The 12,826-nt window shown below is 42.3% G+C and overlaps 1 protein-coding gene across 1 annotated transcript; it reads left to right on the top strand.

The window, feature by feature from the left end:
- Positions 1 to 8,513: 8,513 nt before the first annotated feature.
- Positions 8,514 to 10,393, top strand: tlnrd1 (talin rod domain containing 1). Its single transcript, XM_026181578.2, has one exon. The coding sequence runs from the start codon at positions 8,719 to 8,721 to the stop codon at positions 9,781 to 9,783; it is 1,065 nt and encodes a 354-aa protein (XP_026037363.1). The 5' UTR covers positions 8,514 to 8,718; the 3' UTR covers positions 9,784 to 10,393.
- Positions 10,394 to 12,826: the final 2,433 nt, after the last annotated feature.

The following is a 12,826-nucleotide window of genomic DNA, read 5'->3' as shown; positions in this document are numbered from 1 at the left end:
TAATCAAATGCACTTGATGTGACCACCATTGTAAGAGAAGATTTGACCCTTTGCTGATTGGGAGGATTTTTAGGTATGTGTGAACACTAAGCCGCAATCTTCCCAGGAGTGGACATTCTGGGAAGTTCACTCCAAGGTCAGATCATAGATTTGGTCAAACACTGGATGTCAGCGCAAACTCCATACCAGCTGCCAAATATGATAAGGGAAAGTTGATGGTTTGGGCTTTTCTTGCAGCTACAGAAGCCGACCACTTTATTAATTATATAATTTGTTCTCTGGATTTCTCTGGTGACAAATAGTTGACAGTTGCAGAAAGGAACTTAAGTCTTCTGTTTACACAATTCTTAATTCTTGGATGTATGTTTTTGAGAATTAGAAAATAGAGTAACATTACCACTACTTGCATGGAAATTTTCTCATCCTATGCAAGAAAATAGGTTTGCACAAAAAATACTGTCAGATTTAGGAGATAGATTTGTATTTCATGTGTATTCTGAAATATGAATCTACTTTATTCTTATCACATTGTGTATGTTAGTAATTCAGAATCATTCAGAATAAACAGCCTCCATACAATCTGCATGCTGCCCTTTTCTCTTTATAAGGAAACATGTTTTCCTCCAGGTAGACCAGTGAAAGTAGTGACCCTGTTGTAATAGGGAAGTCTGCATTTCTCTCATAAAACACACAAGAAATAAGGAGATAGGATGGCTGTAAATGGAACAATAAGTATTGGGAGTGCAAACCTCTGCCAAGGCAGCTTACATCTGGGCAGTTTTTAATTCTTTTAGGGAATAGTATTGTCTTTTACATGCAGATCACGAACATTATTATGATTACTTAGAGGTGAGGCGAATAACACTGATAATCTCTTCATCATGAAACCCATTAGTGGTTGGGTATATATGAAGTTATGTATTTGCAGGGTGGCTGTAGATCAGGAGGTAGAGCAGGTCAGATGCTGATTGGAAGGTTGGTGATTCGATCGCTGGGTCCCCCAGTTTGCATGCCAAATATCCTTGGGCAAGATACTAATCCCGACTTGCTCTCCGATGCATCCATCGAAGTATGAATGCATATGAATGATAGTTAGAAAAGCACTTACCGTAGATAATATTGCTTGTATGTATGGGGTAAATGCGGCGTGTTGTATAGAGCGCTTTGAGTACTCCAGGAGAGTAGGAAAGCGCTACATAAGAATGTGATGATGATGAGCCTATGATGAACTATAGGTTTACATTAGAAGGGCTCAAAGTCGTAACACACACACACAAAAAGAATTTATCTCACAGCATTAACAGAATGGGGCTCAGACCACATAAATCCCCTTTTAAAACCACAAAAGTCTTCAGATGATATTAGTTCACCATCCCCTCTAGAATGGTTAACACTTTGTTAACCACTTTGAGAACGGATGTAAAATGTGAAAAAAAATGTATCAGAACTAGAACAAAAGATAATTGGAATCTGCCTATGCTGCCACACAAGAACATGTAATCAACAACCTGAGAAAACGATAACTAGAATCAAATGAAATATTTAACCAGAGAACAAAATTTCTGATGCAAAGGTTGCGTTAGGACAACGTTGTATGTGGTACTAAATCTGGAAAATTCCTTACTAACCAGTTAAAGCTACATAAACAAAAAACAACAACATAAAATATATGGCTCTTAAAGTACCACCCATATGACCGACATTAAAGTAAAGTAAAATAAACAACTGTACTGCATTAAAACAGTCAAAGCAGTTGGGATATCCAGTCTTTAGGTGATGACGTCTGAACCCTGCTTTGGGCTCCAAACTACAGGGTGGACCATTTATATGGATACAGCGTAATAACATGGGAATGGTTGGTGATATTAAAGTCCTGTTTGTGGCACATTAGTATATGTGAGGGGCAAACTCCTCAAGATGGGTGGTGACCATGGTGGCCATTTAGAAGTCGGCCATCTTGGATACAACTTTTGTTTTCTCAATAGGAAGAGGGTCATGTGACACATCAAATCTATTGGTAATGTCACAAGAAAAACAATGCTGTGCTACAATGTAGCTGCCATCCCCAGTGTGTGAATGTGTGTATGACTGGTTGTGTAAAGCGCTTTGGGGTCCTTGGGGACTAGTAAAGCGCTATACAAATACAGGCCATTTACTTTGTCTTGTTTTGCCTTCTTGTGGTTTATCCATGTTTCCCCAGCCTGTCATGTCTGCTCTTTCCCTCGTGTTCCCTCGCTCCCTCTTGTCAGCCTCTGCTCCACTCCTGCATCATGCTTCCTGTTTTATTGTGAAGCTCTTGTGTTTTCATGTTCATTCTGTTCAGTCTTGCTTCCCCTGCCTCGTTATGGTTATTCGTGTCAGCTGCGTTCCTTGTGTGTCCTCACTTCCAGTATGGCAAAGCCATAATGGTCCACTCGGAAAAATAAATCAGTCTGGCATTTTTCTTGGCCATCAGACAATAATTGTGATTGTTACAGTGCTGGAGAGGCAAAAAATAAATTAAATTTAAAAAATAAAATTCATGGAACCACAAGTAAGGCCGCAGTCCGAGGGCAAAGTGCTCTAATGGGTGTCTAATGAGTGAGTAAGTGAGCAAATGGCTTGTTTGTGTGCAAGCCTGGGTGTGATGCTTGCTGGACCTTGGTCCCGTTGGGACATGGTCACCGCTCCACGTTGGACTCTTTTGCCCCTCCTTGGCTGCTTGTTGGTCCCGGGGTGCGTGGCTGGATGTACTGGTGTGGCCTCCTCCCTCAGTTACCCGTTACCGGTGTGAGCTGCAGCTTCCCACCTTTATTATGAATTCATTCTCACACAAACATACACTCACTTATTCTCTCACACGCACACACGGTAAGAAGATTGTTGATTTATGTATTTTTACATTTTTGTGATCCAAGGTTTTGTGTTCCAGGTGCTGTATGGTTTTTGGATTTTTGTCACTTACAGGTGCAGGAGTTAGCAATACTTTGTGCATTTCTATTTGTACTCCATCCTTTTAGTCTATCCCCCATCTCCTCCTTTTTCTCTCTTGCCTGTCTTGCCTTAGACATCGTCATACTATATCACATATATTGTAATAACTGAAATAACACAAATAAAAATTAATAAATAAACAGATAAAATATTCACATGAACAAGAGGAGCCTATAGAGATTCTACATAGCTGTTCTTGCAAAAGAAAAATGTATTTGGCACCACAATGCATTCAGATCAAAATTCTGATTGCAAAAGCAGCCAGACAGGACATTAGTGCGCAGGGAGCCACCGACACAGTGCAGAGATGGTCGGAGGAGAGCGAGGAGGCTCTTAAGGATTGTTTTGAGTCGACTGTGTGGGAGGTGATCTGTGACGACCACGGAGAGGCCATCGACAGCCTTACTACATGCATTACTGACTATATTGATTTCTGTGTGGATAACACCGCACCTACTAGGACTGTGCGGTGTTTCTCCAACAACAAACCTTGGATTACCCCAGAAATTAAAGCTGTCCTGAAGCAGAAGAGGAGGGCCTTCAAATCTGGAGACAAAGAGGAGTTGAAAAGGGTGCAGAGAGAGCTGAGGGGACTGATAAGGAATGGGAAGGAGAGCTACAGGCAGAAGATGGAGAACCAGCTTCAGCAAAACAACGTTGGTGAAGTCTGGAGAGGCCTCAGAACCATCTCAGGCCACAAACATCAGAACTCTCTGCCTGGGAGGGATGTGAGGTGGGCAAATGAACTGAATCATTTCTTCAACAGATTTGATTCAACCATGAGACAGTCTACAACACCGGCTGCAGACTCACCCACCCTCACTGCTGCTGCTCCACCTCAGACACCTCAGAGACTTTACACCTCCTCTAATCACCCTGCTCACTCCCCCCCACCCCCGACAACAGCATCCAATACACACTCAACACAAGGCTCCAGCCTGTCCCTCTCAACCACCCAGGTTAGGAGGGAACTGAGGAGGATTAAAGCCAAGAAGGCAGCGGGCCCAGATGGCATCAGCGCAAGGGTCGTCAGGTCCTGCGCAGACCAACTGTGTGGGGTGATGGAGCACCTCTTCAACCTGAGTCTGAGGCTGGGGAGAGTCCCACAGCTCTGGAAAACCTCCTGTGTTGTACCAGTGCCAACGACTTCACGCCCCAAGGACCTCAAGGTTCAAGGTTCTTTATTTGTCACATGCATGTCACAGTGAAATGTAGCCTGACACGCTCCTCGACATGTGCAAAAAATTGGAGGGGGTAGAGGAAGAACATTTTATATATATATATATATTAGGGGTGCAACGATACACAAAATTCACGGTTGGGTTCGGTTCGATACTTTGGTGTCACGGTTCGATATTTTTTCGATACAAAAAAATGTTCATGCCTTTTTAATTTGTCATTTATTAAAATTATAAATATATATTTTAACTCAAAAGTACAGTTTTTAAATTTAACCCTAACCCTTGTGCGTGTTTTTTATTGTGACAGCGAATGCGCACCTGCGGACCACTTATGTGCAGCCCTGGTTATTTAGCTCATCATATCGCAGCCACAGAAATTCTTTTGTCCATGAAACCATAAAGCTGCACTTTCTTTTTGCCTTATAGTCTGATTTGTCATAACTTCTCCGTTTTGTGGTAAGCTTTTCTTTGGCTGTCACTTCTTCACCCTGACCTGTCTTATTTGGCTCAGCAGAACTGAAATGCTTTTACACACTCACTCATATAAGCTCAGCGATTCTCTGCGCGATCAACCTCTCACATGTGTAAGCTGCGGGAGATTTCACTTGTCATGTTTGCATAGTAAGCTAACGATTAATAAGACGATGTCAGAGGAATTGGTGCACAAATTATCATCACTCACAGATCAGTGCTGTCGCTCTCTATACACAGTTCGCACGATTGCAAAGTGAAAGCAAAAAAACAAGCGCAAATTCAAACGCGACTTCAATATGTCACATATTGACAGTGGCTCACCGATGCCAATGACATAATTACCCAGCTACATTTCTGAAAGAATGCAAAAGCATTGACATATATTTTTCCTTCCTACAATAGCCCGACGGGCAGGGAAGAGATAGATTTTGGTAGCCCGACTGAAAAAATCGCTAGCCCCAGGACGTCGGGCTAGCGATATTGCGAGCCCTGTATCTGATTGAGGAATCACTCATCTTTGGAAAAGAGAGTTTATTACAGAGAAATGTCTCTTTCCAAAATAAAAGCTATACTATCCGCTTCTTCTGGGCTATATTCTCAGCAGCATAAGGAGAATCATGTGCTAACAGCTGTCTAAATGACTCGGCTAAAGTTAGTAGCATGCTTGTTGTTTTTGTCTTTGCACTAGGATGATGTCGGTGTAAATGTGCAGTCATATTCGTTGTGTTCCCACTAGTGCTTTCAGGTTAATCTCGTTGAAATGACCTTAACGCCACAACACGGCAAATCTCCGTTAACGAGCTACCGCCGATCGCTCCGTGCATGGGGCTAGACGGCCAACACGTTAACGAGCTAACTGCGCTAACACACTAGTTCCCACCCATGTAATTGAGCATTGCATGGCACATCCAACATACTGTTTTACTTTAGTTCATGACTCGCTTACCTTCAGGGTCATACGTCACATGAAAACCAAAATAGTTCCAAACGCCAGATCTGAATGAGGGTGGGGGAGGTTCAATTTGCCTGTTGCAAGGAGAGCTTAACTTCTGTCTCGCTAGCTTGCCCTGCGCTCTTCCTTCTGACGATGCTGTCTGTGTTGAGCGCTCAGTGGATCTGCGCTCGACAGTGCAGCCTAGGCGGAGTAGTCGAACGCAGATTCACTGAGCGCTCAACACAGACAGCATCGTCAGAAGGAAAGTTGATAAAATAAATTACAAATTTTGTATTGTTCGATACATATGCGTACCGAACCGAAAGCACTGTATCGAACGGTTCAATATCGATACGAATATCGTTGCACCCCTAATATATATATATATATATATATATACATACACATACATATAGTATATACACTGGGTGAATGTGCAGTAGTAGCAGCAAGCAGGTGAATTCTGTACATTAATATGAATAGACATCTGACTATTTTACAGGATAGACAATATAAACATATTTAAAATTAAAGGAATTGAAATGTACATTGTGCCTTGGTTTAGTGTCTGGAAGAGTCCTGACTCAGTCAATTATAGATGATGTGAGAGGGCGGGTGTGTGTGTTTAGGGCACGGATGGCTTGGGGATAGAAGCTCCTCTTGAGTCTCTCTGTCCTTGCCCAGAAGATGCGGAACCTTCTACCAGATTGCAGAAGTTGGAACAGTTTGTTGCCAGGATGGGACGGGTCCTTCAGTATCTGCTCTAGTCCGGCATCTCCTGGTGTAGGTGTCCTGAAGCGGGGGGAGAGCAATCCTGCAGCAGCGTTCTGCTGTACGGATCACTCTCTGGAGAGCTTTTTGGTCCTTCACACAGCTGTTCCCAAACCACGATGTCATGTTCTGTGTGAGGATGCTCTCCACAGCTACAGGCCAGTGGCTCTGACATCGGCCTGTAGCTGTTGAGGTACAGGCCGATGCACCTCAACAGAGGCTGTCTTAATTTTACAGTAAAGTTTCCTTGTAATCGTTGATTTTTAAAAAAGTTATGTTGTTCATTTTTCTCAAAACGTCTTGTTTAGAGCCTTCTCTATCCCAGCAAAGTTTGTCTGCATTTGTCATTATGATGAAATTAGCCTTTTGTCATATGTTCAGTGCAGTTTGCTGTGCCTTGGTGAGGCTATGTTTTATTTTCAATTGTCTTTTATGATTAAACAGATGTGAAATGCCTCTTTCTACTAATCAGCAATATGCGTCAACAGAGGAGTTTCAGTGTTTAGGATGAATGATGCTAAATACAAAATTGAAAATAACTTGAAATAAATTGAAATAACTAAAATCACTCACTGATTGAAACCAACTTAAAACATGTAATTTAACTAAAATAAAAGAAGCATCTTTTTTTTTAAAGGAAATAATCAGCTATTTATCCCATACAAGTGCAAACGCCATGGCCTCGCCGTCATGGCTGCATGCTGTTGCATAAAAGCTGTGCTTTTATTTGTTTAATAAAAGGCTTCCGGTCTCGGAAGCTCGCTATGCTAGCGCTAGCGCCTCACTTGACTTTATAGGGGTGTCTTATGGCAGGGCAGCAGTCGCCAGTCCTGAGAGTAAAACAGGTCGCGGAACTCTGTGGTCACTGTATAACTACGAACTTTTTTCGCGACTCCGTTAATGTTAAACTACATTAGGTTAGTAAATATAAACGGTGCTAAATTACTTAACCGCGGAGGACTGCCGGTATTGTTCCGTTGCTACAAGTTTGCTCAGTCCAGCAGCCGTTCAGAAGCGACCACACCCTCCTTGCTTCCTGATAGTACTGTAGTGGGAGCGCGCAGCTCTACTTTCAGTCGCTGGGAATAACGGCCACTTCTTGTTGCTGCGCTGTTTGGATTCGGTGTCGTGGACCTACAAAACAAGTGATTTATATGTTCAGAGAACACTGGCTGGTATGGATATGAAAAGTGAGCGCACACAGAGGATATGCGGGGCTACACACTCTCGAGTCCCGAGTTAAGACGCGGAGGAGGACGTGGAGGGCGGACTGACGGACGATGCATATGGAGTCGAGAGGACCGGAGCAGTCGCTATCTTATAACCCAGCGCTCGGATTGAAAAAGAAGAGGTTGAAAGTGGACTGAGAGGCTTCTTCTTCCTGGACAGTGGCATTTTCGGTGAATTTTACTCGGGAGGACCCGTGAAATGATGGTGTTGGAGGATAACTCCAGTCCTTCCACTGACCAGAACAGCTTGCCGGGTGGTTCCCCGATTGTAACCAGCATGAGAACGCCACACTCGGTGGGAACAAGTCGGCCAAGATCTCGGTGCTTTTTCTGGCTATTTGCTGTGACGCGAATGGCCACAAAATGATATCCTGAAGTTAAAAAACAGAGAGAGCGAGAAAGAGAGAAAAGTCAAAAGGCACCCGTTCATTGCTGAGGTGACGTCTTCTTTGAAAGAAAAAAAAAAAAAAGCACCAAGGAAGGAAATTTGACGTTTGCTGATCAGCAGAGATTCACTTTGGGAATGTTCTTGATGACAAGGGGCTTGTCAGTGTGTACTTTCCCGTTTAGAAGGCACCTTGGTGGCACTGCTGTTTGTGTGTTTTGTTTGTATTTTTTAATTTAGAAGCCTGTGAATTCCTTTTCTCCACAACAATCTGGGACTATACTTAGAATAGTGACTATGTTGTTCAGGGCATTTAAGTTAACATTTCCAAATAAGAGCGTATATCTTGTTACACTGATTACTTTAAAGTTGTAGGGCTTTTTCTTGGGTGTTTTGTGTAATAGATTTACTAACAAACTACGGCAGATAATGCTGAGAATATATTCACATGTACTCCTATTCTTAAGGCTTTTATACAGACACATATGCGTTAACTATTTGGGGTAAATGTAGTAATTGAGTTTTGCTCTTTCCGCATGTTTACACTGAGCGTACGTGTCTTGTGTTTTAACATGTAATTTACAATTAATAACCTAAACTCTGAAGGAACTTAAGGAAGACTGTTTGGCCAGTTCTTATTTAAAAGTTTAGTTTTATTTGAGAAGTGTCTTAAACAGTAAAATGCATTGTAGCAGCAGAAAACGAGATATCTGAACCCTTATATAAGAGCCATTTGACCCTCTCCCCCTTCCTCTGACTCCCTTCATTATTATGGCTAGTGGTGGCTCTGGCAAATCAGCAAGTGAGGGATCAACCAGCACACCCGGTGGCAGTTTGCAGCAGAGGAAGCGGCTCTCCTTCATCTGTGACACATGTAAGGGCAAGATGCAGCTCGTGGCTGACCTCCTCCTGCTGTCCAGTGAGACCAGGCCTGTCATGACATCTGAAGGTGTGGCTGTGGCTGACACCTTCGACCAGTGCCGTGACACGGTCATTGCCCGCACTAAAGAGCTCTCCATTCTCACCCATGACATCCAGAGCCAGCTCAACATGGGTCGCTTCACGGAAGTAGGGGACCGCCTCCTGGAGATGACTAACCTTGTGGTGTCTTTGACTGAGTGCTCAGCTCATGCTGCCTACCTGGCATCTGTGGAGACGCCTGGCTCTCAACAATGCCTTCCGGGTCTGGTGGATCGCTACAAGGTGACCCGCTGTCGACATGAAGTAGAACAGAGCTGCAGCGTTTTCCGAGTCACTCACCTGCAAGACCTCACCCCACAGCTCCTCCTCGAGCTCTCTCAGAACATCTCCACCAACCTCAAGACTCTAACGGACATCTCATCACTGGCCAGCGAGAGGTCCAGGGATCGCTTTGCAAAAGAGCAGTTCAAGCTGAGCGTCAAGAGCATGAGCACAAGTGGCACGGCCTTCCTGGCGTGTGTGAAGGAGGTGAAAACCCAGCCCAGTGAGCTGACCAGGAATCGATGCATCCTCTTCAGTGCTGCTCTCGTCCAGGCTGTCGGCGCCCTTGTTGGGTTTGCTACAGAGCCACAGTTCCTGGGAAGAGCTGCGAGCATCTCTGCCGAAGGAAAGGGGGTGCAAACGGCAGTGTTAGGTGGGGCCATGAGTGTGGTTTCTGCCTGTGTCCTTCTCACTCAGGGCCTCAGGGATGTTGCCCAGCATCCCGAGAGCAGCTCCAAAATGGCAGACTACCGTGAGCGTCTGCGTAACTCGGCGTGCGCCGTGTCCGATGGTTGCACTCTGCTTACTCAGGCACTCAGAGAGCGCTCCTCTCCAAGGACTCTGCCACCAGTCAACTCCCATTCTGTGAATTAGTTTAGGAAGGGGCTATGTAGGTTCAGTGTCTTGTTTCATGTACCAAAGAGACTCACTTTGGGTTAATCCCTATTCATCAGGTGTAGAGTAACATCCGAAGAACACTGTGTGGGCCTGTTCTTGTGGTTAAAATTTGTGTGTAGAATGCAGAAAAGCACTAAAACAACCACTGCAGGGTTTTTGAGGTTGCGCTGGATGTAACTTAACTTAAACCATGCTCAAAATGGACCACTTCACCCACTCTGGGTATGAACTGGGCTCAGCAGACAATGTGCTTTCACCAACAGACAGCAGCTTTCAGACCTGAAAAGTTTACCTCAGTTTTCAGTTGCAGTGAAAACACCAGCCTCGATGATGGATGTAGCCTCGCAGTATGAACCTATAGTTGGCTGACCTGCTCCATTATATGGGCTTTGTGAGATTGGAAAGAGTGAGCCGAGTGTCAAGATGCTTTTATTTTTTTTTCAGTGTGTGTGAATTTTTTTAAAGCTGCTGTGAGTGTGTGCCCTAGGGTTTACACTATCTACCAGACTTCCCCATATTATTTTCAAGTGTTTTGACCATGCATGTAATGGAGTATTTATTTCATCTATTAAAAATGTTTCTTATATGCTGTTGTGGCTAAAATGTTTTTGAAAATCCGGCTATTCACTTAATCTAAAAAACCCAAACATTTTCGGTTACTTTTTTGTGCAAGCTATCTCTGTGAGAGCTGTAGACTGCAGCTTCTCAGTCTGTACATTATGATCTCCATTAGTGATGAAACAGGAGGCAAGAGCAAGCTAGTATGTACTTTGAGACTGACATGCTGCTTACCCGAGGGTAAAGCTGACCATGGCTACACTCAAGGTAGATCGTTTTTAATCACTAAGATGAAACATTCACCCTTTGACTGCATTAATGAATGAAAGCAGGTTTAATATGTGAAAGACAGATAAACTGACTTAAGTAATTGTGTGAGACTGCAAACTAACTTTAATGCTATTTCAGCATCTTTCTTAAAAAACATTAGACATATTTTCTATTGATGAACAAACATTCATGAATTCATTAGTACCTGTTCTATTTTAGGCCTTTTGGTGTCTGTAATGAACATTCATGAATGTTTCATTTAGCCTGAATTGAACAGTTTGTGTGTTTGTTGCTGCTTTTTGAAAGCATCAATGACAAATGTTCACTCACTCATCTGTCAAACTCTGCGATGCATTGGACTCATTCCAGACAGTCACCCCTAAATTATTTGACACAGTGCTTCCTTTTACAGTTTTCTCTCTTTTTTTAATTTGTTTTCAGATTCAGGTGATCCATAGGCCAGAGTATATTCACCATGTGTGCTCGGGGCTCTTTCTCTCATGGTTTCCAATCAGGCTGATCAGTTTTATCTCTGACATTTCTGCTTCTGTAATGTGGTATTTGTGGTATTCATAGAAAATATTATGAAAAGGCTTTAGTGACTAAAACTAACCCACTCAAAGAAATAAGGATATGCTCTAATACTTATGGCATCTCGATGAATTAAATATTCAAATTTCTGTACATTGATAACAAAATGACATAATAATGGTCAGTGGAAACCAAAGTCAGGGATTCAATTCAAAATTCCACTAAAAATGAAACTTTAGTTAAAAAAAATCACAAAAACGTGTTCATCTGTAATTTGATTTGTAATCATTTGTACAGCAAAGCAAAAACATGACCTGGGTAGGCATGCTGATAGCGTTTCACTTAGTAACCAGCTTAGATGCTGATATTTTGAAGCAGGGAAATGTAGGTCCTCGCACACTTATGTGAAGATAAACTGCATAATATAACACAAAACGTATGTTTATTTAAAAACAGGTTAATAAATAGTTGAAACCATTACCTTGGAACTACCAAAAACTTCAGTGACTTTGAGTACTCATGGTAATTAAAAAACAGTTGTAGTTTTAATGTTTTCAATTGTTTATTGGAATTTAATGGCTCCAAACCTGATTGCCTCTATCATGGCACATTTGTCTGACAGTGGCAAACTTCTAAACAGTGCTGTCAAACTTGTCAGTGGAGCTTATGCATATCTGATTTACATGTAAGCCTTCTGTATACTCTTTGTTTAACAGTGTTCACATAATAATTCAGATAAACTGTAGAACAGAAAATTGGTAGTATACAACGAGGAAGTTGATATTTCCATCTATGGCCCTGCCTGTTGGCATCTTGCACCCTGCTATAATGTGAAGGGGCACACGTTTTTTTTTTCAAATGCAAAGTTTGCACCATAATTCAATATCTTGTGGAACTACTTGTACCAACCATAACTTCAAGTGATTGTTTTCTGTATAACTGTCAGTTTGTCAAATCATTGTAGAGGATTTTTGGGTTATTACTCTTTACAACTTTGGTCTGGTTCATTTAATATTGTATTTGTTCAGGTTCTACCATTGTATACCAATCAAGTTGAGGTTGACTTTGACTGGGACATTTCAACACCTCTTCTTTTTCAGCAGTTCTGCTGTAGATTTGTTGATGTGCCTTAGAAAAGTCTGAGTAAGGGCTAGGTGGATGATAGATAACAAGAAATAAAACTTTTTGTTTTTAGTATTCCAAACAAATTAAAACTGTCTGGGGGTTTGGTTGACGTGGCATTATTAGTGGCCTCCACCTGTAAAATGTCTAATTATTGCCCCTCTAGTTCACCTTTTAATTAAATTCAGTTCAATTCAATTTTATTTATAGCACCAAATAAAAACAACAGTTGCCTCAAGGCACTTTATGTTGTAAGGTAAAGACCCTACGATAATACAGAGACAACAGAGAAAGTCCCAACAATCAGAAGACCTCTAATGAACAAGCACTTTGGCGGCAGTGGGACTTAAAAACTCAATTTTAAAAGGAAGAAACTTTCGGCAGAATTAGACTCAGGGAGGGGCGGCTATCTGCCTCAGCTGTTTTGGGTGAGGGGAGGAAGACAGGACAAAAGACACACTGGAAGTGAGCCAGAGATTAATATTAAATAATGATTAAATGCAGATTGCAACCACATAGTGAGTAAAAAAGTATGAGT

This window comes from Astatotilapia calliptera, chromosome 1 (assembly GCF_964374335.1).
Source record: "Astatotilapia calliptera chromosome 1, fAstCal68.1, whole genome shotgun sequence".
Classification (NCBI taxonomy): Eukaryota; Metazoa; Chordata; class Actinopteri; order Cichliformes; family Cichlidae; genus Astatotilapia; species Astatotilapia calliptera.
Note: the sequence above shows the minus strand (reverse complement) of the source record. Positions and strands in the feature narration are given on the sequence as shown.

What these genes read in the sequence shown, in the direction of transcription:
- tlnrd1 (XM_026181578.2), top strand. Translation starts at nt 8,719, where the DNA reads ATGGCTAGTGGTGGCTCTGGCAAATCAGCAAGTGAGGGATCAACCAGC.